Below are 24,039 nucleotides of genomic sequence, written 5' to 3' on the forward strand. Positions count from 1 at the left end.
ATAATTTCTTGTTTCTCTATTCATTTATAGATTCCCATTGGTATACGTGTAAAGAAACCCAAAGAATATGTCACATTCACGAGTATTACCAACATTACCAACCAAGGCAGCAGTATCGGCCAAACGTTAATTGTCCTTGACTCCTACGTGCCATCTTAAGACGGCAAGAACAACCCAGACCATTAGCCTCAACAACTTACACTTCCTCTTCATCTAGTTCTAACACACTCCACAGATTACACCCTCGCCGAAACCATCCTTCTTCCGCCCCCGCGCGGCCCGTTCTGTCCTGTCAAATTACCAGAAGAGCGAAGCGCCAGTTCCAACCACCGCGAACGACTCGTCCGTCTCCCTATCCCTTGTCAATTAATTGCCCGACGTCCTAACGACCTCCCAGAAGGGATATCGCCGCGTTCTTCCGACGAATACCGAGCAACAGACGTAGAAGAGGCGGGGGTGGAGAAAAAAAGCTGGAATCCAGGGCTGCAGGGTGATCGCGGAAAGGGTGCAGGTGGGAAACGATGCCGAAGCCGGGGTGGTAGGAGCGCGATCGGCTGATGTAGGTCAGCCGAGAGTGTTGGCCCCTTTCGCCTTGACACAAACACAGGTTATATGGATCTCGGTTCGGGTCAGGTTACCGATGCGCGGAACTCTTGAAATTCTACTAGGCGAACGCGCACGCACGCACCCCGTCTCGCGACCGTTCTTCCCTTATTTCTACTTCGATCGCATGGAACGCGCAGGGTGCATCTTTTAGTGAACTGTTTGCACAGGTTTGGTCGCATCCTGAGGTTAATTACGATACTGTACTATGCTACATCTTGCTGGAAACATTAGATATAACAACTGCAAATTTTTAGTAATCTATTAGTACAATTAGTACAATTTGAGCGTTATCTAGACACTCTATATAAGTATTTTCTACTTCGATCGCATGGAACGCGCAGGGTGCATCTTTTAGTGAACTGTTTGCACAGGTTCAGTCACATCTTGAGGTTATCGACGATATTGTACTGTATTACATCTTGATGGAAACATTAGATACAACAACTACAAATTTTTAGTGATCCATGCAAAGAAGGCTTGCTCAATTTAAGAATTATCTAAACACTCTATATAAGTATCAACTCTGTTTGCCCTAGAGGGAACGCGAAGCATTACGACGCGTCGCAGAGAGACACATCCGGTCCCGTAGCTGGTTCCAGCGGCGCTCGAAACAAACGGGGACAATTAATTTAATCGATCGATCCGTCTCGTTGCGCAGCGCGTCGCGCACCTGCCGCGAGAATTTTTATCCTACCGCTGAATTCCATTTCGAACCCGCGCCCTCCTCACCCTCGCCTGGTTTCCGTCCCAAGCCCCCTCTGCCTGTCTTTTAACGATCCGCGGCACGCTTGATTTTTGGCGCGACTTGTGTCAAGGTTAAATCAACACGAGCCCACCCTAGGCCGGTTTTTGCGCCCGCCAACCCCCTCCGAAAGATATTGCACCGCGGCAGTGCGTGAAATAATGCATGGATAATCGTCCCAGCCGCTTTTCCGTGCTCGTGCCGACGGTTAAACCCGTTTCAGAACCAGCGGAACGAAGAGAAAACAAGTGGACGCGGTTAATTAACCGTGACGCCTCTTTCTCTCCCTCTCTCTCTCTCTCCTTTTCTCTCTCCCGCTGGGGATCGTAGGGTTGATCGTTCAATTGAAGCTTTCCGTGGCACACCGCCGAGGGACGGCGATAGGCGATTGATAGTGGAGATATTAGGGGTGATTATACGAGGGTATTTAGACGGAACAACGTTTGAATTATATACGTTTGCAGACATTAATGTTCTTGTGCCTTTGTAATTTTACTTTGTACCCCCAGTAAACGTTCGACGCGAGCAACAAAATGCATCAAAGGGTTGCTATTAAATAAAAATTGTTTATTAATACAAAAGTTACGGTAATAGTCGAAGCCTTGAAATTACCTGAATTCTTTTATTTTATTTATATTCTCGCGGTAGGCTGTAGACCCTCTCAAGCCAGCCTTGATTTTCCGCACCGTGCGCGAAACAAAACCTAGTAGCTCCACTATATTCGCCTCGGATGGCGGGGTCCATTGTTAAGCTAATAATATTCCATTTGTTCAGTCGAGCGTTCGTAAACACATGTGCGTCCATTGCCGCAATACGGGTCCAATTGTGTACACAATTCTGGCGTCTCAGCTGAAGAAACATTTCGGCGCCGTTTTGACGTCCACGTCTCACGGTTTCCTACCCCGAGACGGCGATCGAATTCGACGCGATAGCTCGAAGAACTCGGCAGTATTGAAAGAAATAGAAAAGAGAGGGAGAGAGAGATGGAAAGAGAAAAAAATGAAGGAACTTGCTCGATCTAACGAGAAAAGTTTAAATTCGCGTTCGAAGTGAATTTAAGCTGATTGGAATCGAAGGAGGCCGGGGTTCCGGGGAATATTCGTCGGAAGCGGAAGCAGCGATGCTTGTCCTATCCGTGGCCGTTCCCATACGTTCCGAGCGAGCAAAGTTTTCATGTTTTCCTGGTAGACCGGTAAACGAGAAAACTTGCGGCTCGATTAATTCGCCATCGATCAAAATGCTCGATTCTCTTCCATTTGTCGGCGGCGTAACTGTCAGGACGTCTCGATGCTCAGCTTTTTGGACAGTCGGGGTCAGAACAATCGTGATCCGCCATTGACGATGAACTTTGTCGCTGATTCTGTATCTTCTGCAATTCTATCGACGAAATCGAATTCGATTACGATTTATTCGACTTCTAATTCATAGCTTTTTGGAGCTCCAAGCGGTTTTTATTCTTGGAATAACGCATGATTTATTTGTAAGGTTGTAGAATGAATTCCAAAGTTCGACCATTTGTATTGAACAACTTAATTTGTAAGGTTTTAGTACGTTTTCCAATTATTCCACCCTTTGCATTGGACGGGTTACTTAGAAGTTTAAGTATATCGCGGTATTGCTATTATGCAAGAGATTGGCTGTATTAAAAAATAATTAACTTTTTAATTAACTCCTTAATTAACCTTTTAACTCACGAAATGAAAACAGATTTTTTCATTTTCTTCGCGTTGTAATCTCCGAGTACTCGAGGTTCTGAACTGTTTTTTAATCAAGCTGATTTTCTCACCAAAAATGTCAGTTATCAATTAATTTTCTAGCCAAATATTCATTTAAAATTAATACAGCGTTTAAAATTGCTAGCCAACAGTTATTCATTAAATTAATATTTTTCCAATTGTCGTCCACTGTTAGACATACATAAGTCTTCTCTGAAACTCTTCAAAATTAAAGACTCCGCATTACTACCAAAAATGACGCATAAATTCTCAAATTTGACTGCTTGAAAATACCATATTCCTAAATCTGACCATGCCATTAGACATTCGAGGCGTCGCATTAATCAAATCTCGTAATAGAACGCTGGTTTTCCCGTCCCAATACGGAAACGATTCGAATTCGCACGTCCCGCGAGTTCCACGGCGGACGCCAAGTAGCGAAGGTCAAGGATATAGCGTCCGGCGGGCAGCAGGGCCATTGTTCGGCTGCCGCAAACAGCAGTAACGTCCTGTTCCTGTTCCCGACGGGTCATTCCACGCCAACTCGGCCACTTTTCTACTCGATATCTCAGATTTTGTTCGTACCGAAACCTGCTGTAATCCAAGTGAAAATAAACGAGGCTTAAACCTACGAGCCCCTTTCAGAGCCTCGACTGTAGCAGGGCTCTCACGTGAAATCCCAAGAGCAAAGATACTACAATATCTACGAGTAAGTTATACGCGAAAAAAAAAAATACATTTCCAAAAATATTATAGAAGTCTTCTCACGGAACTTCTTTTTCGTAAACTTCGACTTTCAACAAGGAAAATGGACATTGCTCGGTGAAACAGAGGTGAAAGCAACAGTTCGTCAGATACCACTTTTGTTATCAGCGTCGATCGACATTCAGATTCAGAAATCAGGATTACAAATACGCAGCGTGCCACGCGTGTACCTAACGCCCGCTCAGGACCACGTTCCATCGAGTCCACGCTGGATGCATCCCAGGGGAGACTGAACTGCGTCCCGCGGAGCGCAATAACGTGTAATTAAGCGTGCACGGGGCACACGACTGTTAACGATGCCATGACAATACCAGACTGAATGGACACGTTCAACCGGCACATGCGAGCACAGCCTGTTTCACGGTCCTGTGTGCGGGCATTTCTGCGTGGCTACGCGTGTACGCGTGCACGAACGCATCCGTGACCATAGCCGTCCGCGCGCGATGGCACACATTCCCGTGCGATTTGTGTCAGGGTCGATGATTTATCACGGGACTATGACTGGACGAAACTACCCTCCACGCGAGAGCCTTTCGCTTTAATTGCGCCCGTGATTGAGGAATAATATTAACGGTTGTCACCAGTGGACGTCCTCTCGTCGAACTTTTTCTTCGTCTCGTCCTGGACATTTGGAAATATTTATATTTTTTAATAAGCAGCACTTGGTTCAAAGTAATTTACTCATCGTCTTCGTGAGCCGCTCTTCTAGTCTTCGATCAATTTTTAGTGACTTTTAAATTGTTAACGTATATCGTAATCTACTTGTTATAACATTTTAAATACGTATATTAATTTTTTCTGTAGATACATTTTTAATTTGATTCGTGGAATTGTTTTGTTGAAGCTTCTTGTACCGCGTTTTGTAATCGCTCGTTAATTTGCCCTCAAACATTGAATTCGAGGCGCACATATTTTTCTGCGTGACAAACATCACGACTGATGTAAGGAGCAAACAATATCGCGTTTCAATTCCACTTATTCAGTCCCCGGTAGATATCTGTAAGTAAACATAGGGAGTTAAAGCGACACTGTTGATTCAGAGCGCACCATTTATACTAGCTATTTTAAAAGAGAACTTGTTTACGAAAAAATGTTTCAGCCAGTGCAATTGGGAATTACTGTCGTTGAATCTGATTGCTTGAAACATTGGAACTGCCTCATTCAGACGAATATTCTGTCCGTCACGGTTATACGTCTTCTTTAAACATTTCTTTTTCCTTTTTCTCAAGGTCCATTAGCGTCAATGTTCGATGACAGCGCTTAATCTTGAAGGAAATGTGCTGAAAATTCCTTCACGCCTGTTTTTTCCCTCTTTACGTCCTCGTATACTTTTTCAATTCACCTCGATTTTTCTCTTTCTCCGTTCAAACGTCCCATTACACTCTCCTTGAAGCCAAGGCGGAGTTTCCACTTGATCAGGCTTCGAAACCGTCATAACTCATTTGCGACAAAGATGTGCCATTTGCTATCATCGCGCAACAGCGGCACGGTATCCTTCGATACAGTTCAAAATCAAGCTTTTAAACGATATTTGCTTCTGCATACGAAAAAACACGCGGAATTTCACGCAAAAATATTTTTCAAGTTTTTGAATGTTTCATCAAAATAAATAAATCCGAGTTGACGAGATATTTTTTCTATCAATTCGAATGCCGATATTTTACTAAACTGAAACACTTGAAAAACTCAATTTAGAAATTAGCAATTCTAATAGCTCACAAATGTATCGATTAAACGTCAGAGGCTAGATACGAACGATCGAGACTGAAAAAATGGTATCTTGTATACAGCGAAGTGTCTTGACTTAAGTAAAAAGTACTTTATCCCTCGCATTAGAAACCCTTTCATTCCTCAAAACTACGTGTCCTTTGAAAAAATCGCAACAATAGATTCGGTTCTTCGCTGGTAGCGAAAATCGCGCGACACAATGGAGGCGGATCCAAAAAATTGCTACCAGCTGATAGTGAGCGTATCTGATAATTACGCGAAGTACGTTCCCACGGAACAATACTTCAGAGTCAATATCTCGCATTTAGCAACGGAACGGGGCTCCCCTTGGAACAAAAGGAGGGAAACGAGAAGCTTAAGAACGTAACGACCGTACAAAAGCTTCCTCTGGTTCCAAGACTTATCAGAGCAGAGAACTTCCAATAAACACGTGAGCCTTTGTCCGATCAGAGAAAATCAACCACTGACGATTAAAGTCGCCGAAATAAAGTGGCTCGCAGCCTTTTTATTTTTTCTTTTTTTCTTTTTTTTTTTTTATTTGTCCTTCGTTCCTCTATTTTTTTCTACGTCGAGTTGGTAGCAGGCAGCTTCGAAATTATTAGTTTTCGATCGATTTTTTTAAAGGGTTATGGACGGGAACGATGCTCGTCGTGGCTGAAAGGAGCAAAGTACGGATCGAGTTAATTGGAAATAGCTCGGTTCGTTTGCGAACGAGGCGAACGGGACGAACAATGGCCTAGTAATTCGTGTGGCGGCTCTTTAAGCCGGCTTTTGTTAAAGAAACGCTGTCACGGACACAGCGTGGAGGCTTCTCTTTCTAATCGAGTCTTTCTGCTCGTTTCGAATATATCAAGCGGCGAACGCGAAATCAACGGCCGCTTGTTTCGACGAACTTCAATCTAGGTGAGCAAATTTATTATTATAAAGCAGACATCCGATGGAAATCTTTATTTTAATGTCAGTTTTTTATATTCTTGTCAAGAACTCTATGAAAATTGCGGAGTTTCATCGATTTTTTTTAAATTAAGTGGTCATAAAAATCACGCCTGCTACGATATGCATTATCGACGATATACCTTACGAAGTAATTTGTGTAAACCGATTGACTCTAATATTCTTTGTGTTCTCGAAAACCGTCTTTCACCAGGAAGATCCTAAGAGGATACACTATTATGATAAGTAGTCTCACAAGGGAATCAATTACGCGGACCAAAAGGTTCGTTCGTTAATTCAAACCGAAGCCCTCGAATCTTCATGGAAGAATAGCGGAATTACAAAATACCAACTTGACATTTAGACAACATTACTTAATTATCATTCACAATTACTATAAAAAGAGTTACTCTTACCCTCCAAACGCTAGTTCACAGACCGATCCTACGCAACCCTTAACCCACGATCCACATTTTTATTTCAACTCTTTCTCCAACAAATCCCTACCCTTTGTATCATCAAAGAGACTTCGATAAATGTCCGTCGATCCTAAAAAAGTCTCGTGCTAAACGCGAAGGAGCCAGATGACAAACGGCGGTAATAAAAAAAGAGAGGAAGAAAGGAAAAGGGAAAAGAGCGCAGAGGCAAACGGAGGGTTAAAGATTAACGTTAACCCGACAAAGGGGACCGCAATCGCAATCGAAATTACTGGAGCTCGAGGGCGGTCGGTAGTAGAGCATTGTTGATAAACAGTGGACGTTAACAGTTCAGCAGTCGATGTCAGGAGGCGTCTACGTGCAGGGTGAGGTCGTCAGGGTGGGTGGTGGAAGGATCGAACCGCGGGAGGCTGGCGTGGCGTAGCCGAGCTCCAATTTCCGAAGGAGAACTCCGAGAAGCGTTGCAGGCTGGCGGGCGCGGGACGCGGTCACCTCGGGGCGTTCACCCCGTGCAGCCAGCGCACTCGATACACTCACCCCCTGTCCGCGTGTGCGGGGGCGTACACGTACACGTTGAACCCGGACCGGCGTCCCGCTATCTGCGACCCACGACCTACAGTCTGCCGTGCACGCGGCCGCGCCTCTACGGGGTGTGTGCACCCCGACGCTACCCCAACGCTACGCCATACACCTCGTTATTTTACGGCTTGTATAATTCGAGCGCGTACGAGTGTTACAATTGGCCCGATATTTCCGGGGAATAAATAACGGGACGCGTGGAACGTATAAATTACGACTACTTCTTCTTTTTTTTTTCTTCTTCTTTCTTGCGTTATTTTCGTGCAAATGCGTGCGCCTCGACTGTCACGTCCCGCGTTCTCAAATTGATTTGCACATGTTTTGATACTGTTGTGGCGACCATCGTAGTCGCCTTTGCACCCCGTGGCGCAGGGCGGAAGAGAACACTTAATTCTCGAAGCGAAGAGACTGGAGACACTAAACATATGCTTGACTCCAAACTTTCTCTTCGTTTTCGAAGGTTAAGGACGTTTTCTGCGAACGTGCCCCCTCCTTTTAAAACAGATAAAATGTGAGGGAAAGGAGCCCTCAAGAGTTAGTTAGCTAGGAGTTGCGTAACGAGCAGCCATAACGTCGATACTTTGATTTGTTCTTGTTAAAAGAAATTATTTGTTACGTATTTCCGAACGAACATTATTCTACCTCGCACACGTAGGTTTCCCAAACTGTTAAACGTATTTTGAGATATGCTCGCGTGGACAAGGAAATGGAATGGCGTTTCGATATATTGGCTTGTTGGTTGCTCTTATATTTTCGATAAGGTATCATGGAGGTGATGTATTTTTAGGGGAACTGTTAATAATATGAAAGTTCGATGGTTTTTGACAAGGAGACAGCTGTTCTAATAATTACGATTCGCAGTGAGGAACGAGGCACTTTGTCTATTTGATCGCGTTGAGTTATGCGACAGATTTCTTGGGTGACGCTCGCGAGAATTATACGCGCATCTTATAAAAGGTTCCACGGGTCGTAAATTCATAAAGCACTTTTCGAGAACGTGTAGTCAAAGTTGGGAAGTCCTAGTCTAATAAACAGCTTCCGTGACACGGCACCGCCGACACGAATATTCTAATTTCTTAAATGTAAATGGTTGTACGCGCTGGCTTCTTATAATACGGCAAGAAAGTTTCGCTAAGAGGCTTAATTAAATTAGAGCTGCTCGTTGGAAAATAAAAATTGAACAATAACGAAGGTACATAATGAAGCTAAGAACAATAAAAAATATCCACATCTAGAAGAAAAATAAATCTAAAAATTAATTCCCCTCGAATATTTCTCACGCCATTTCCAGCTCTCAGAAACTAATCAAAATCGCGGGAATCATTTCCAATTAGCCAGTTAAAGCACACAGACAACCGATACATCACAACCCGTTCGCTACACCGCCTTCTCCTTGCATAATCATTCGCAGCTTCATTCCGCTGGGTTTGCTCGTAATGTTTCGTCGGAGGTCGGCGATTTATCGCCGATTCCACGACCTAATTATCGGCGCATCGATCGCAACAATTAATCTGACTCGTTCTTTCGCCCCCTTTGCCCGCTACAGCTTCAACCCCGTCCCACCGCCACTCCCGTCTCCTCGTTTTTCTTTCTTGCGCCCCGTTGGCCCAGCAAACGCGGCAGGTCGAGCTCGAAAGAATTTCCCTCGAAATGGGGAACGTCGTTCGACAGCCGGATCAAGGAAGCTTTCGGGCTTGTAATGGTTGCTCGAAACAGCTGGGAGGATCACCCTGCGGCTGACTCTGTAGAATTAATGAAAAATCACGGTAGACAGGAACGCGATAATGACCAACGGCTTCGAGCAGATTTTTAAGAAAGTACCAACAGCTGTTCCTCGAGAGATATGGTAAGGGTTGATGAAAGGTTCAGTCAACTTTTGAGGTAGTCGCTGTTGTTGGCTTCTTGTAATTTTCCATCCTTACTTTTTGGACAAATATTGAATAATCATTTAGCAACCAAGCATGAAGTGTATTGGGAAAGTGTTGAAGTATTTTTGTTGCTATTATATTGCTTTTGGATAGATTTGACTGTCAGTGTTCTTATCATTTTAGATACCGATGATTTTGGTGTATTCAGTTCAATTTTGTTAATATTAGCATTGATTCAGTCACGTATTTCGTTTAATAAATAAATACTGTTATGGTGTATAGGTAAAAATGTATTTGAAGTAATGATGACGCGAAATTGACGTCAAATACTGAATCACAACCCTGAATTATTTGCACAAGTTAAATGTTTGATCGGGATAAATTTACTGTTTGAATAAGCAAGATTAATTCGATAAAATACTTTCGCTGCGCGGCTTTTACACAGAAATTCTGTCTTCCTGACTATGATGATCTCTGTAACGTTTACAAGACCCTGCTTTATTGCACAATTGCGCGAAAACGACCTCAATTTTATCAGCGTCGGATACACACGGCGCTTTAATGACACCATATTTCGTAGCAGTCGTTACTTTCTCGATTTCAATTGTCGCAGACCTTGTCGGATCGTCCCTGACAAATCTATCGTTAACTTTATTCCCTGGTTATACGGATCCTGTCGGTGTCGAAGTTTAACTTCCCGATTTTACACCCTCTGCGCCACGAAGAAACGATGGATTATCAAGCGAGCTATCGAAAGATGAACAAAGATAAATCGATCGAACGTCATCTTGAGGATCGTGAAAATGAGATTAAGAGCCTTTTGTCTCTCTACATGTGCGGTGTGTTACGTGACACTAATTCTGAGATTTCACGATAATTTTTAAATAAAACGATAAGCTTAATCAAGGTTATTATTCGAAAATATTGTTCGATTGTAAGCTATTCAATTTTAAGAAAAAAAATGTTTATTTTCCGAATCGTTTTTCTTATTCAAGTTTTACATATATATTTAATAATTTGTACGATAAATGAACCTCCATAATTTATCAAATCATACATTTATAAATATGAAACAAATTAACTAAATATTCTTACAAAATCCTAACGTTGTGAGAGTAGTAACTTTTCAATTCTAATCGTAACTTTTCTCTAACAATATTATAATCACATATGTATACTCTATTAATTAACCAGCAATTGAATCAACGATCTCGATCCGAAAAAATCGAACAAAATTATTCGTTGATAACAGTCGTAAACCCCCAGTCCATTACTACGCGACCACTTTTAATCTGGCTAGCATTGCCAACGTCGCGTCTCGCGTGCATCAACGTGCTCCTCGACGGGAACAATTACGCGACAACGATGGAGAACGAAAAAGGCGGCAGAGAAACGAGACTAGTATAAATCGTAGTCCCCGTTTCACTTCACCAGGCGTAATGACCGACCAAAGCGTATTTAAATGCGGATAGAAAAGGGGATCACGCGTTCGAGCGATGTAGGGGTGACGCAGCGCCGCGAGGGAGAGTTTGCACTGGACGAATTTCCGGTTCCCGTGATTTACACGCGGGCCAGCCTTAAATTTCCAGGCGAACACGCGCGGCCAGTCGAAGGCTGCCCCCTCGCAACGGGTTGGCAAAAACATGCCCCTGATTAACGGGCCAGCTACCGAGTCTCGCGAGGATCCGTCTTTGCAACCCTTTATTGAAACAATTTGTAACGGGGGTGGCCCGGTCGTCGGTGAAGAAACGTATCCTTGGAACGCTCGCAGCTGCCCTTAATACCCCGATCAAGGCTGGATCCAGCGCTGGATTTTATGGATTTTATTAAAATACATCACCCACTGTTGGTACTTTACCGTGTTAGATATCCCTCGACTCGCTCTGCTGGCTTCAAATTGCCCTTTTTCGAGAACGGATATTCGAACGAGTTGGATTTTTGTCGAAATCTCGAATTTACTTACATACACCGATATTTCGACTTAACGATAGGTATTATATTGTACAGCTTAATCTTTTCTTTTTTATTTTAAGACTAACAAACGGATGACTTTTCAACCCCTAAATTTATCTTCAATCATAGAGTATTTTCATTTGGAAAAATGTAAGATGTCGACTAACACACGGAAGACTTTTCAACCCCTAAATTTAGGGGTTTATAATTCTTTTTTTTTATTTTAAGACTAACACACGGAAGATTTTTCAACCCCTAAATTTACCTTCAATCATAAGGTATTTTCATTTGAAAAAATGTAAGATATCGAATATGAAGGTGAGGTTGATTTCGAAGATAAAATTATAAACGTGAGGTGTCGACTCATTAAACAATTTTTCTGGGTCACGTTTCGATACAGGGCGCATGGTGTTTTTACATCCGTATCGAGTTCGTTCCTCGGTTAAAGGGATCGTCCTATCAGACGTGATAGCCGGTAGGAGGCAGACGCTAACGACACTTCCGCAAATGCACGGATATATACCTCCCTCGTCTGGGCAACGCCACCCTGAAAACGACGTTATATCAACGATACTGTGCTCGAAATCTCGGATACTGAGGTTCGAGCACGTATCATTTCCACCGCAAGTGTTTCGATTTTGTACAGTTTCTCATTCATGTTACGCTTCGAACATGGCCGACGATGTTAGATGAGCAATCCGCTAAATATGAAATATAAAATATAACTTCGTTTCTGTTAATATTTGGTACTTTCGTTGGCCCATCATCGACACGGTATTACGAAAGATAAATCCGGATTAAAATGGAGACGCAATAACGCGTTAACATCGGCTGAGCATATTGCTGGTTTTATTAAAACATCGCGATGCCATCTTGATTGAAATGTGTAACTCAAAAGTATTTCAATATCGCCCGCCCGCCAAGGTTACTCTGTTTGCCAAATATATAACTGAAGACGAACTTTCATTGCGGATGTCTCTAAAGATCCGAGACCAAGGACGCTCGAGGACTCGAAATTTCGCTTCGCGCAACCAAAATGTCCCCGCCGTGGTAGATAAATCCAGATACAGGAAATACTTGAATAATAATGTCTCGTAAGAGGAAGGTAATCCAGAACTGAATCACAAGCTAGCAGCTAAAAATCTAGAAAAATAGATCACGAGCTTACGATTTATTAATGATAACCTAAATTTGCAATAAGCTATGAGAAACATCCCTCTTGTCCTTGATTAATAACTATGCGAGAAAAAAAAAAAAAAAAAAAAGAAAAATAGAAGGAAATTAGGAAAAATTCGTTGTTTCGAGGAATTCTGTGGTAGCAATGTCGACAAGACTGTATCACGCTCGCAAAAGCACCCCATGGTCGCGTATGGGCGCACGAGGAATGCTGGTACACGGCTAGGAGCGCTACGAAATCAGCCGCGTCGTGGTCCGATGATCGACTCTGCGCGCTGGTAATTCGATTTGCCGTGTCGTTAGTCCAGAATCCCGAGATCGCTGCCAATTTCCATTTCAAAGCGAACGAGACGCGCGCACGGCCGTGCACACCTGTGCAACCGACCTACGTTCCACCCCGGGGGCCTAGGAAAAAAAGCGCCGCCATGCTGGCCTGCGCCGTTTTCGAGGCTGAATAATCACCTGCTGCCCGACGGGATGGGTAACTGGGAAAATCGTTTCTGCCCTTCCGTTCTTTTTTACACTTTTTCTACTTGCTGATTAAATATTCTGCCGTTTCGAAGGTAAGAGCGATTGCTAGCTGAAAGGCTTCAAGAAATGTTAGGATTCATTGTGATGTATTGTATCAATCGAGGAGTGAATGTGTTTGGAAGAAATGTTTGTCGACAAAATTTTGTCTTTCCAGATGATTATACTTAAAATTATATGTTATATGGTAATGTTTTGTATATATATTTGTGTTTTTTAATTTTGTTAGTTCTATGCATTATTATTTCTGGAAGCTATCAACGTATAAATATTATCATTACGTGTGCTATAATGTAAGACGATCTTATAGTATGCATTTTCCTTTTTGGTCGAGGAAATTTTAATGCTGAATATTCATCCCTCTCGGCCTCAAGTGTATCAAGTACCAAACACTTTGATGTCACCGACGTGTGTCGTAAGATGATTAATTATTCAATGGTCGAGCGCATGGTGTACTTTGAAAAATCTATTCTTCGAACTTGAATGACCTCTTTCCGTCAGATTCTCGTCGGTATAAAAATCGATTAACCAGCCGAACGAAAGGTGAGAATAATTGAACGGTTAAACGCAGTCGTGCCGTTTCTAAAGTTTAATTCCCGGCCCGCTATCGATCTTCAGATTTGTGTATACTTATTGGTGGTACCCGGTGCTCTAAGCCTGGTTTTATCGAAGAAGCACTTGTCCAGGTCATGACCTTCCCTTTTGTTCGACTCAGGGTCCGCGCAGGAGTGCTCCAGTACAAGTGTTATCCTATTTCAGTGGCTTAATCGCCCACGCCCCGCAAAAAGTAAACGAGAATGTCACCCAATTAAGTAGCTGCACAAACGTGCAACTATCGCGGCGACCACGTACAGTTTATCTCGATCGAATCAACTAAGAACTCGTATTTTTCGTGCCACCGCGCAGACGCTACTTAGCCGCGATTAACTTCCAAACGAGGCCCCACGAATCAAGGGAACGGTCGACTTTCCTTCTTATGCGACGAATTATTTTTCCATCCGAACAGTCTATACACGTTTATGTTATTTTTAATTTAATTTCACTGCTCTTTATCAGACGCGATAGTTATTTGTTTAAGTCTGTAAAGAACAGAGGATGCAATTTTATTTTAATTTTTAATATTCTGGTCACTGAATGGGGATTACCATTTCTGTTGTTTCGAATTCTACTGTCTCAAAATACCAGGATTTCTGGCGAGTAACAGAGTTCTACGAACGAACCAAAAAGAACGAAATAAATCCGGGACAAAACGGTTAGTTATTAATCAAAGTCACCCCCATGGCCGGTTATCGCTTATCTTCCGGATTTACCGGAAGCCTTGTTCAAATAGAAATGTCAGAGATCAGCGAGATAATCCGTAAATCCCGGATTGCATTTAAATAAGATTGTCCACCCCATCGAGAACCTAAATACTTCGGTACAAAAATTTTTATCCACTCCGCTAACTGATTAACGACCACTGATAACAAGGAGCAATTAAATACCCCAATTGAGGCGAATCGACTTAACTCTCCTCTTAAAGACCCAACGAGCTGTATCGACTCGGATCAACAATTAGATAAATTTGTACCTTTTAAATCTTTTCAAGCTTCACATATAAAAAAACAAACCAAAGCCACTCTGCAACTATAACAGCGAACACTAAAATTACCAATTACTATGAGAAAATATTAATAAAGAGAACAACAGATCGTCCACAAATTGCCTCAGCGAACACCAATACCGCTCGAGCAAAACAAAATCATGGTACCATTACTTTTATCTAGCCGCTAACATTTTTACAGCTCGACATAGCGCCAAACACGATTAAACTACACGGAACTTCGTTTCGACGAACATCGCGTAAACACCTAAAAAAAAAAGGAAGCAACGATTCGCCGTTCTTATCAACTGCAACGAGCGCCCCAATAAAAGCTGTCCACAGGACAATCGCAGCAAGCGTAATCTTTGGCGAACTGTCGTTCCTCGAGAGTGGACGCGGAAAAACGAGATTTCATAGTGATCGCTCTTTGGAATTGCCCTCGTCTGTGCGAAAAGGTGTTCTGGACGCAATTTCGAGGCGGCTACTCGCGATCGCCGGTTTAGAAAACTATGCAAATCCGCGTACAATTACGTTATAACCGCGATTCGAAGCGCGCGTAAACGGTCCACGGGGTGCGCGAGGGGTTGGGGGTTGTGTGTAGAGAAATGGAAACGGGACAGGCCGCGAGTAATCATGTGCTATTACGTTACTACGGATATCGGTCAACCCTTGCCTTTGACTATTGATCAGTGCATAATAACGCGATGAAACGCGTCCGCGGAACGCGAACGGGCACGGTACACCCTCCGAGGTTCACCCCCTTCTGCCCGCGGTGAATTTCCGCGCTCCCGCCAATTATTATTGACAGAGAAAACACGTAAGGTATTACTGTCAAATATTTACGGTGATACGTGTTGCTGCCAATCGTTGCAACGGTTGGATGGATTCGTTGGGGTGGTACTAGGAATATCCTCTTACTTTGTGTTTGACTAATTAATGGTAAGAGCGAAGAGAGACGTAAATTTTATGTTTCACAGAGAATAAGCATTTTTCGTTATTTCTTTGAATATTTTATCTTGAAAACCGTGGTGTTCTATCTTCGATCAGTTTATTCAATTCGAATTCATTTTTCTTTTATGTTATATTGTATTATTTTGTATTAAAAATTATTTAAGATGATGTTCGCTACTGAAAGAAACATCTAAGAAGTGGTTTAGTCTCAAACTTGTAGCATCGATGATAATATACTTTTATGTTTTTTGCACCTGGAAGGGTGAACTGGAGCTTATGGGATCATTTTGCGCATCCACGATACAGAGTTGGGTACCGTTCGATTAAAACACTTGCCAGCGGATAAGTGAAACCTGATTCCCGAATAATGAAACGAAATTATTCCGGAATGACGGCTAAGTTTTTATTGAAATAAATCAGGGGATAAAGTTATCGCGTGTCATCCGCACGCACCAGCCGGCATGGACGTCCATACACGTAGACGTGCTCGACAAATTTTCAAACTCCATTCCCTCGTAAACGAGACCTCGAACAAACAAAAATTTATTCTACGTTTTCCGCATGTTTTTTTTTCCCAAACATCGCGTTGACCCAAAAGTCTTCCCGATTTTTCTGCCCCTTTTTCGTTTTCATGGGTATCAGGGTACATTAGTAGTCACGTCAACGGTAAACATTTCAATATTTGGTACCTAAAAGTAGATACTTTCCGTGAGTCGTGTATAAATGGAAGCATAAAGATTGATTGTATTTATTGCGCTCGGTACAGTCGAGAAATGAATGCATTCTCGACATATCGTGCTGTGTTATTGCCGTTAAATGCACAAGGTTAACAATACACTAGAAACTGGAACTAGATATATAGAATGTACTTGTGAGATTTTCGTGAACAATAAACTATTTTAATTTTGCTAAGTATTATCAGAAATTTTGTAGAGAAGAAATGTAGAAACTTTTGGAACTCTCTGCAATAAATAAGAGATACTTTGGAACGGATGAAATGATAAGTAGCAACTTTTGTAAGTGGATAAAAATATATTCGACACTCGAGCCAATTAATTTCCCCATAAGAAAGTGGCTGTCGCAAATAACGTTCTCCTAAATCAGTTAATCTCACCGTCACTTCTCGACCGAAAAGCTCTTCGCCTCGAATCCGACAGGCATTTCCACTAAACAAACACAAACTGAGCCACAGTCCCGAGCAATAAATTACGGAGCAAAGACAGAGGAAAAACACCGTGCGGAATTTCAAGCGCAAAAGTCACTCCGCGGCCGGCGAAACTTCTTCCTGGCGGAGGACAATCGTTTCAGGAAAGGAAAAAGAGAAAGCTCTCTGCTACCACGCAGGACAAAAACGGTACCACCTTGGGGGGACGGGTTCAATCTCGTTATAGACTCTCAGTTTCTTTCGTTGAGCAAACAGAGTTGTGTTGCCAAAGTTTGTCATACTTTGTAAAAGATGTCAGCTTCTGGTACGATGGAACACTTCTAATCGAACGACCCACAGTTCCTGTTTCGACGAGTGGAATACGTGAGTGAGAATACAAGTCGATTATGCGACTCTTGCAGTGTGCTATCAGCTTATAAATAATGCCGATTGAGGGGTATTCTTTTTGGATGTGACAACGAGGCACGAATGTGAAGAATGAATTTTGAGAATCGAGAAGTGTGTTGAATATTTTGAAAGTACAATAAAATTATTTTAAACCTTCGTAACGAAGTTATAAAGTCTTCATGCAAATTCACACGTTTCAAAGTAGAATTAAAAAATAGAACCCAGGGATTTGTGTTGCCATTCTGAATTCTATAATGTGCAGGTTACTTTGGATATATTTCGTATATTTTTGCATATTATGTGCATTCTGCACTTTTTTTGTGTATCAAAATTCTCCATAAATGCATAAACATCAGCAGTCTCGAGCGATATATCAATTCTTGAAATTAATTTGAATTACAGCTTACTCTCAGTCTCTTTTCTTACATAAAACGGAGAAATGTATTAACGACGCTGTTTATTCGCATTACTTTATTTCATTTTCTGCTTGCCTCAACCCAGTGTTTTTAATGGAAGACAATGAAGAATTTATTTGCGTATTTTACGCAAAAATCACTCGAGACGCTCCTTGTTTCAACTTGGTTCGTGTACACTCTGAACAATGCTGGTCGCAACGATGTCCTACTTTTAATCGTATAAATAAAATCAAGCAGACGGTCGGTGAAAAAGGTGATCAATAGGCAGGCTCGTTCGATAGGATAAATTCACCCGATTCGAGTCTCTTCTCGAGCTGAACTTCTTCTTAGCGCATTAATTCATCGAATTATTGCTCTCGAAAATTTAACAACCCTTGGTACAATTAGAGATCTAAACTGAAACGGAGCAATATCAATTAAGTTAATCAGAATTGTTCGAACATCAAATTCTAAGAGGTAGAATTTGGTGAACATTGTTCAACGCTTTTTGTACATCAAAGAATAGGTAGATTTGACTTCGTTCTCAAAAATTAACATTGCAAATGCCGGTTTCGCTTCGAAGAAAAGAAGATGGAACACTGTTTGAGAGCGGACGCTTGTCTCGGATAGAATCGCGATTGAAGATTCTTCAAATGAAATCTGCGCTCGAGAAGGTACAGCCGACGTATCACCTTGAACTCGAACGTCAAGTAAAATCGATGAGTTAACTCATTTTGCATTTTACAGCGCGAGAGGAGAGCCATATTATTAATTCCACGTTATCCAAACGGAACGCAGATACCATCTGAACGGTGGTAAAACTAGCACGACAACTACTTGTGTACATTTCTTCGAGTAAACACTTTAGCTATTAAATAAAAAGAAAAAAGAAATGGCATTCATACATGCTACTATCATTTGTCATTCTGACATATTTGCGTACATTTCTGATGCATTTATAATTATTACTGTTTGAAAAGAAAAATTGCGTTGACCATTTTTATACGACTTGCCAGTATTTTAAGAGCGCAGTAAAAGCACTGTTTCTGAAACAGAGATGAAACAGCGTACAGGATATTCAGCCACCCACGGAAGAGATATCAAGGAACGATCCCAGAAACCAAAATAAGACGTGAATCAAGAATAACAAAATTGCATTTCAAGCTTCGTTTTCCAGAGGAGACTCTATGACGAACCATCAAGTGCATGGTTGAGCACGAACTTCCTGTTGTACTGGCTTATAGGCTTCTACTATTGGTGTACGCGTACGCAAAGGATTTTCGAAATTGACTTTCTCATAATCGAAGCTTCGAAAGCAATTTTATTCCTGATTCTCGTTTTGCTGTGAATTCTAGAATCAATCGTTAAATTTTTTCCTTTGACGCCATACAGCCATAGTCGTGAACGCCTTGACGATACAATTGTCCATCAGAAATAAGGGAATATATTTTCTTAATATATAATTATGTAATTATCAAATGTAAAGTGTTCTCGTTAATTATTCTAAACTGCTCGTCGCATTAATTTTCAGATAAATATCCGTATTTTCTTTGGAATTGCAAGTGACGTAAAATGGTACTTTATTTAGTATCCATTGATGCAAGTGATGCGATTATGTATACCTTCTTTGAAAATTACCGATTTAATTAATATTTCACGTTGGAAAGAAAATTTATTTGCAGGCTGAACTTTTACCCTTAAACAGTCTGTCGATAAACGCCATAATTCATTGTCACAATGTTTAACGGTAGATCACTTTTTCACGCTTTCATTATTCGAGACCGCGTTCAAACGACGCACGCGGAAGAGTGCGTGGGCGTCTTAGCCCACGTGATGGTACTATTATCACCTGTTTTTGCGTTCGCTCGAACCTGACCCTCGCCGAGCTGCGCCTCGTTTTTACTCCTTCCTTTTCGCGCAAATGGCTCCCGGATATTAGCAATTAATAAAGTTTTCTTTTTTTTTTTTGTTTTTAATAGAACTCCAAAACTAGGTCAAACGGTTATTTCGCAATAGTTGAGTGCGGCAGGATAACCGTTTTACCAAATTGTTCACTTTCCTCTTCTTTTTTCGCAACCTAGTGCACAGCGAAATATTTTCAACTCTGTTCGTCTCGCATAAATACCTGATGAACCTCGACGAGGATATCGAATTATGATAAACGAAGAAAAAATTCCACGACGAGTTAAAACGTGAAAAAAGAATTATACAAGAGCGTGTTTGTAGAAAAACAAGCATTTGGCACCCAGAATTTATCAAAAGAGATCAAAGTCTTCTCCACTTGGACAGAGAGGTGCTGTTGAATATATACAAATCGCATCCTTTTCCTTTCATGGGGAAATCCTCACGGATACCTTGAGCTTTGGTAGCTCTCAAGGTTACGTCAACTCCAATGGCCTTCCCCATGTTATGTGGCGAAGATAAGGGAATCTCTGGCGAACACTTCTGGTTCCCAGTCTCGACCCAAATCATATCCTAATCGCAGCTCTGTCCACGTGCAGGATAACGCTTCGATCCTGGCGTTCGTCGGTGTCAACGAGCGCCGCAGACTCCAATGTCGGTGTGCTTAACAGTTTGCACAGGCGACTGGGACGTGTACTTCGCGCGTGGGACACTTGAATTCGTCGGGTAAAAACAAGTGGTCGAGACGGACGCCGTCGCGAGTGCGTGCTAATGACGTCGTTAGTCATGCGATGCGCTGACAATTGGCCGCTTCGAGGAGTCTGGAAGCTCACGGTCGAATACTGTGTCTTTATCCGCAATTACCGTGGCCTCCGCGACTCGGCACGGCGCGGGACCAACGAGCCGATCGTTCGAACAAAACGCGGTTGCATCGACCTGCGCGATGAAGACACAGAAACAGGGAAACCGTTAACGGGCTGGGTTAACGAGGATCGACATTATCAGCGATTTTATCAAATTCTACTAACTTTTCTTCATGTTAATTGCTTCGAACGAACATTCAATGATCGACAGCGGTTGAAACAGAAATGAAAAAGAAATTAGATCTCTGGATTCGTTGAGTTTCTTCAAACTGTTGTTCGTTATATTTATGATTACGAGATAGGAAACAGTATCACGTTTTGGTGAAATGAAAAAGTAAATGAAAGTTCCTGATGAAAAAGAAGGAAAACCGTGGAGGAAAATATTTAATAACAATAAAACTTTCTGCTCGCGATAAAGAGAGCAGCATAAAAGCAGTGATCCGTCATTTTCCGTGGAAACGGGAAACAACGATGATCCAATTGCGTTTCAGCAACCTTTAACGGCGACAGCGACGACATTACGCCCCTAACGCGAGAGCAGTAAAGTCGATACAAGCCAGTAACGGGTGGCACGCGACGAAATGGAACGGTCCCACGGTGGATCTTTGCAAATCCCGCTGGTACACGGTCCACGCGCGTTTCCGTGGCTCTGCTCGTGGCGCAAACGCCGGCAGGCTCGTGGCACCGTAAAAGCAGCCCGTTTACAATCGCTCTCGTGCTTCGACGGGGCCCGTACAAGCATAATCAGATGGACGTTACATCTGGGTACACTCGCGTAATCACCTCTGGTTAATTATCCGCCCCGCCTCCTCCGCCTCGCGACGAACTCATAATTGCAGTTCGTTATCCCCATTCGCAGTCCCGGATTAAACTGACCCCATTTAAATTAATCGTCATTGAATCGATGATCCTTCGTCGGATGTAAAAGTCCCCGCAGAGTATAAATCGCGGCTTGGATCGTAATCTAGCGTATTAGTAGAGCCCCGGTCGAATTCTATATGCGCTCGTAAATCTGAGTCTGTTTTAATGGAAAAGTTCCATTTTGTGGGATCCGAACGTTAACGATCGTCAGGGGTTATGTTCGATCGTATGCGCTTGCGAAGCGGTGCGATATAAAATTCATTTAAAATAAACCGATGATTGAGCAAAAATTTCAGCTTCCCTTTTTACGCGTAGCTTGAAAAAAAACATAACACATGCTGGTCGAATAATTAATAAAATATTTGAGAAACGCGGATGTTGAATAAAAAATTAGCAATTTTAATTAGTTATTCGTTGTTCCAGTAATCGAGGTTATATATAATGACGGTTTTGCAAATTTAGTACTGTGGCATCACTAGCCGATACAAAAGGTGTCATCTTAGAGCCCGACAATGCCAGCTCGCACGTGTGTTTAACAACAAAGAGAAGAAAAATCGAACGAGTGGAACTGGAAACTTCTTACTTAGTCATCCGCATTATATTTCCCTTCTGATTTTTACCTGTTGAAGTGCCTTCGGAACTTTTCGAATGAAAAAACATTTCGACGAAAGGAGAGAACATTAATAGTATAGAGAGTCTGTCGAGACGATGGCGATAAATCGTAGACAACTACGGAAATTATATTCCAGCGTAATACCGAACTGTCCATACTAGAATAATGCAGATCGATAGAGAGCTCGACTAAACGATAACACTTTCAAGTACCACGAAACTGAAACGACTCGAATCGCTCGAAACTAACATTTAAACACTCTTAATATTTATATACTCTTATTTAAAATATTCGTATCTGCTTCGATTCTACATCGAACGCCACTCGTCAAAGTCCGCCCCCGAACTCGAGGACTCGAGCCCACCACTTGGTACCGCGATAAATTCAAATCCAGCTGAAAGTATTACTTCTTTTCTTAAAAATATTCATGAACCGTCTAAAACTACTCGGTTGCCAGAGGAATCGAAAAGAATCGCGGCCCTCGAGTCGAGTCGAGACGGAGAGGGGATATTCGCGCCGATTCCATTATCGAATAATTTATCCGCAGTTACTCGAGATGAAGCTGTCGGCTGCCGTGCGAAAGCGGGATCGCGATACGGCTTGGTGCATCGAGCGTGAACACGGCGCCGGAGAGAATCGCGAAGGGATCGATTCCGTACCGCCAAGGGAACCCCCTTCGTGCCACGCCGCTTCAACCCCCAACCGCCCCCGTCGAGCCCGTCGCGCGATGGGCGCGAGCTGCCGCTGGGACTTCGAACCGGAGGCCCTGCAACGACAAATCGAGGCCGAACGAATCGCGGCCAGCCGCCCTTTTAATCGGCTTCGATCCAATTTTCACCTCATCCCTCGCTTCCTCCCTTCGGCCACGCATGATCAATACTTGGGATCGATAGGCTGAACCGAGGCCCTTGTTCGTTACGCGATATTGTCCTGCTGATTGGAATCATATCGCGGAAAGAATGGCCGGTGTAACGAGGCCATTTACAGCTGGTGTAAACGCTGGGGGATATTTGCGGGGCATATCTCGCACCGTGGCGCGGTAAACGCGTTATTGGAATCGTGGATTGGTCATGGTAGCATTTCAGGGTATCGAAGCTTTCATTGGATGTATTCGAATCGTTCGCAATAGAAACTTTGCTAAAATACCCTGCATATAGTTTACGAATGTTGTCCGCGAATAATTCTTCGTGTACTCGCGAGTCACTCCGCGTACGTTCACCGTAAACCAACCCATCATCCTTACTACCTTCCTCCCCTGAGTCGAGTTCTATTCGACGATACGATAACCTCGTTGCGGGGAACGAAAAATCGATTCTGGTACTCACGGACAAAGATGTTGCTCATCAGGGTGGCTGGCAGACAGAACACGATGACGAGGACGTCGGCCACCGCGAGGTTGACGATGAAGAAGTTCGTGACGGTCCTCATACGCGGGGACCGGTACACCACGGCGATGACGAAACTGTTACCGATCAGGCCGACAACGAAGACCAGAACGTAAGCGACACAATAGACCGCGGACATCGCCATGCTGTGCCTGTACAAGCGATCGGGTATCTGCTCGGCGGTGGACAGGTTCACCGTTTTGCTGGCGTTCAGCAACCCGCTGTGATCCTCCATCGAGGTCCTCGGGCTCGTCGTGATGGCCTCCGCGATCAGGTTGTTCAGATAGTCGCCCAGGTCGTTTCTCATCTGCAGGAGGGTGCCAGTGGCCGATGGTACAGCCGAGACGGTCGTGTGCGGTACATTGCCGTTGTTGCTTCTACGTCGCGTGTCGACGTCGAACTCCTCGGAGTCCGGCAGACGCAGTGATGCCATCTCCAACAGCGGAGACGGTGGCTGCAGCATGGGTAACTTGATCGCGAAGCGTTGGGTCGACGTTGTTTCGACCATCAGCCAAGCCACGGGCTCTCGCGACTCACTTCCTGCCCGTTTCGCTCCGACGGAGTCGCGTCGTCGTGTCGACGACCCCGGCGCTCCGGAGTCCCGCCTTCACCCCCAGCTGCGTGCAACCGACTGCGTTCACCGGATCGATCGGTGCACCTGGATCCCTGCCCTCTGTGCACTGCCCCGGATCGATGCTCACCTCGCGCGGTGCTCGATCTTTTTTTCTGCTTGACGATTCAGATCGACGATACCATCATCGGTTTGGTGAACGGTAAGGACTGTTTCGATGGGTAGAACTTAGCTGGACGTCATTTCTACGCGAGTGTGAAGCGTTCACGACATCGATACGAATCACGAGTATTTCTGTTGAAAGCGAGAAGGGAGAGAGCGCGTGGGTAGTATC

At 43.2% G+C, this 24,039-nt stretch overlaps 2 protein-coding genes across 2 annotated transcripts in view; one reads left to right on the top strand and one right to left on the bottom strand.

Moving 5' to 3' along the window:
* Positions 1-23,762, bottom strand: part of Sifr (SIFamide receptor) — a 66,689-nt gene extending 42,927 nt beyond the window's left edge. Inside the window, exon 1 of the mRNA XM_076902819.1 lies at positions 23,075-23,762. Within this exon, the coding sequence (XP_076758934.1) occupies positions 23,075-23,642 (568 nt within the window). The 5' untranslated portion in view covers positions 23,643-23,762. The remainder of the gene's footprint in view (positions 1-23,074) is intronic.
* Men (NADP-dependent malic enzyme) overlaps positions 14,295-24,039 on the top strand; it is a 124,993-nt gene continuing 115,248 nt past the window's right edge. Inside the window, exon 1 of the mRNA XM_076902776.1 lies at positions 14,295-14,298. The gene's annotated coding sequence lies outside the window, so the exon portion shown is untranslated. The remainder of the gene's footprint in view (positions 14,299-24,039) is intronic.

Source organism: Xylocopa sonorina, chromosome 10 (genome assembly GCF_050948175.1).
Source record: "Xylocopa sonorina isolate GNS202 chromosome 10, iyXylSono1_principal, whole genome shotgun sequence".
In the NCBI taxonomy this organism is placed as follows: Eukaryota; Metazoa; Arthropoda; class Insecta; order Hymenoptera; family Apidae; genus Xylocopa; species Xylocopa sonorina.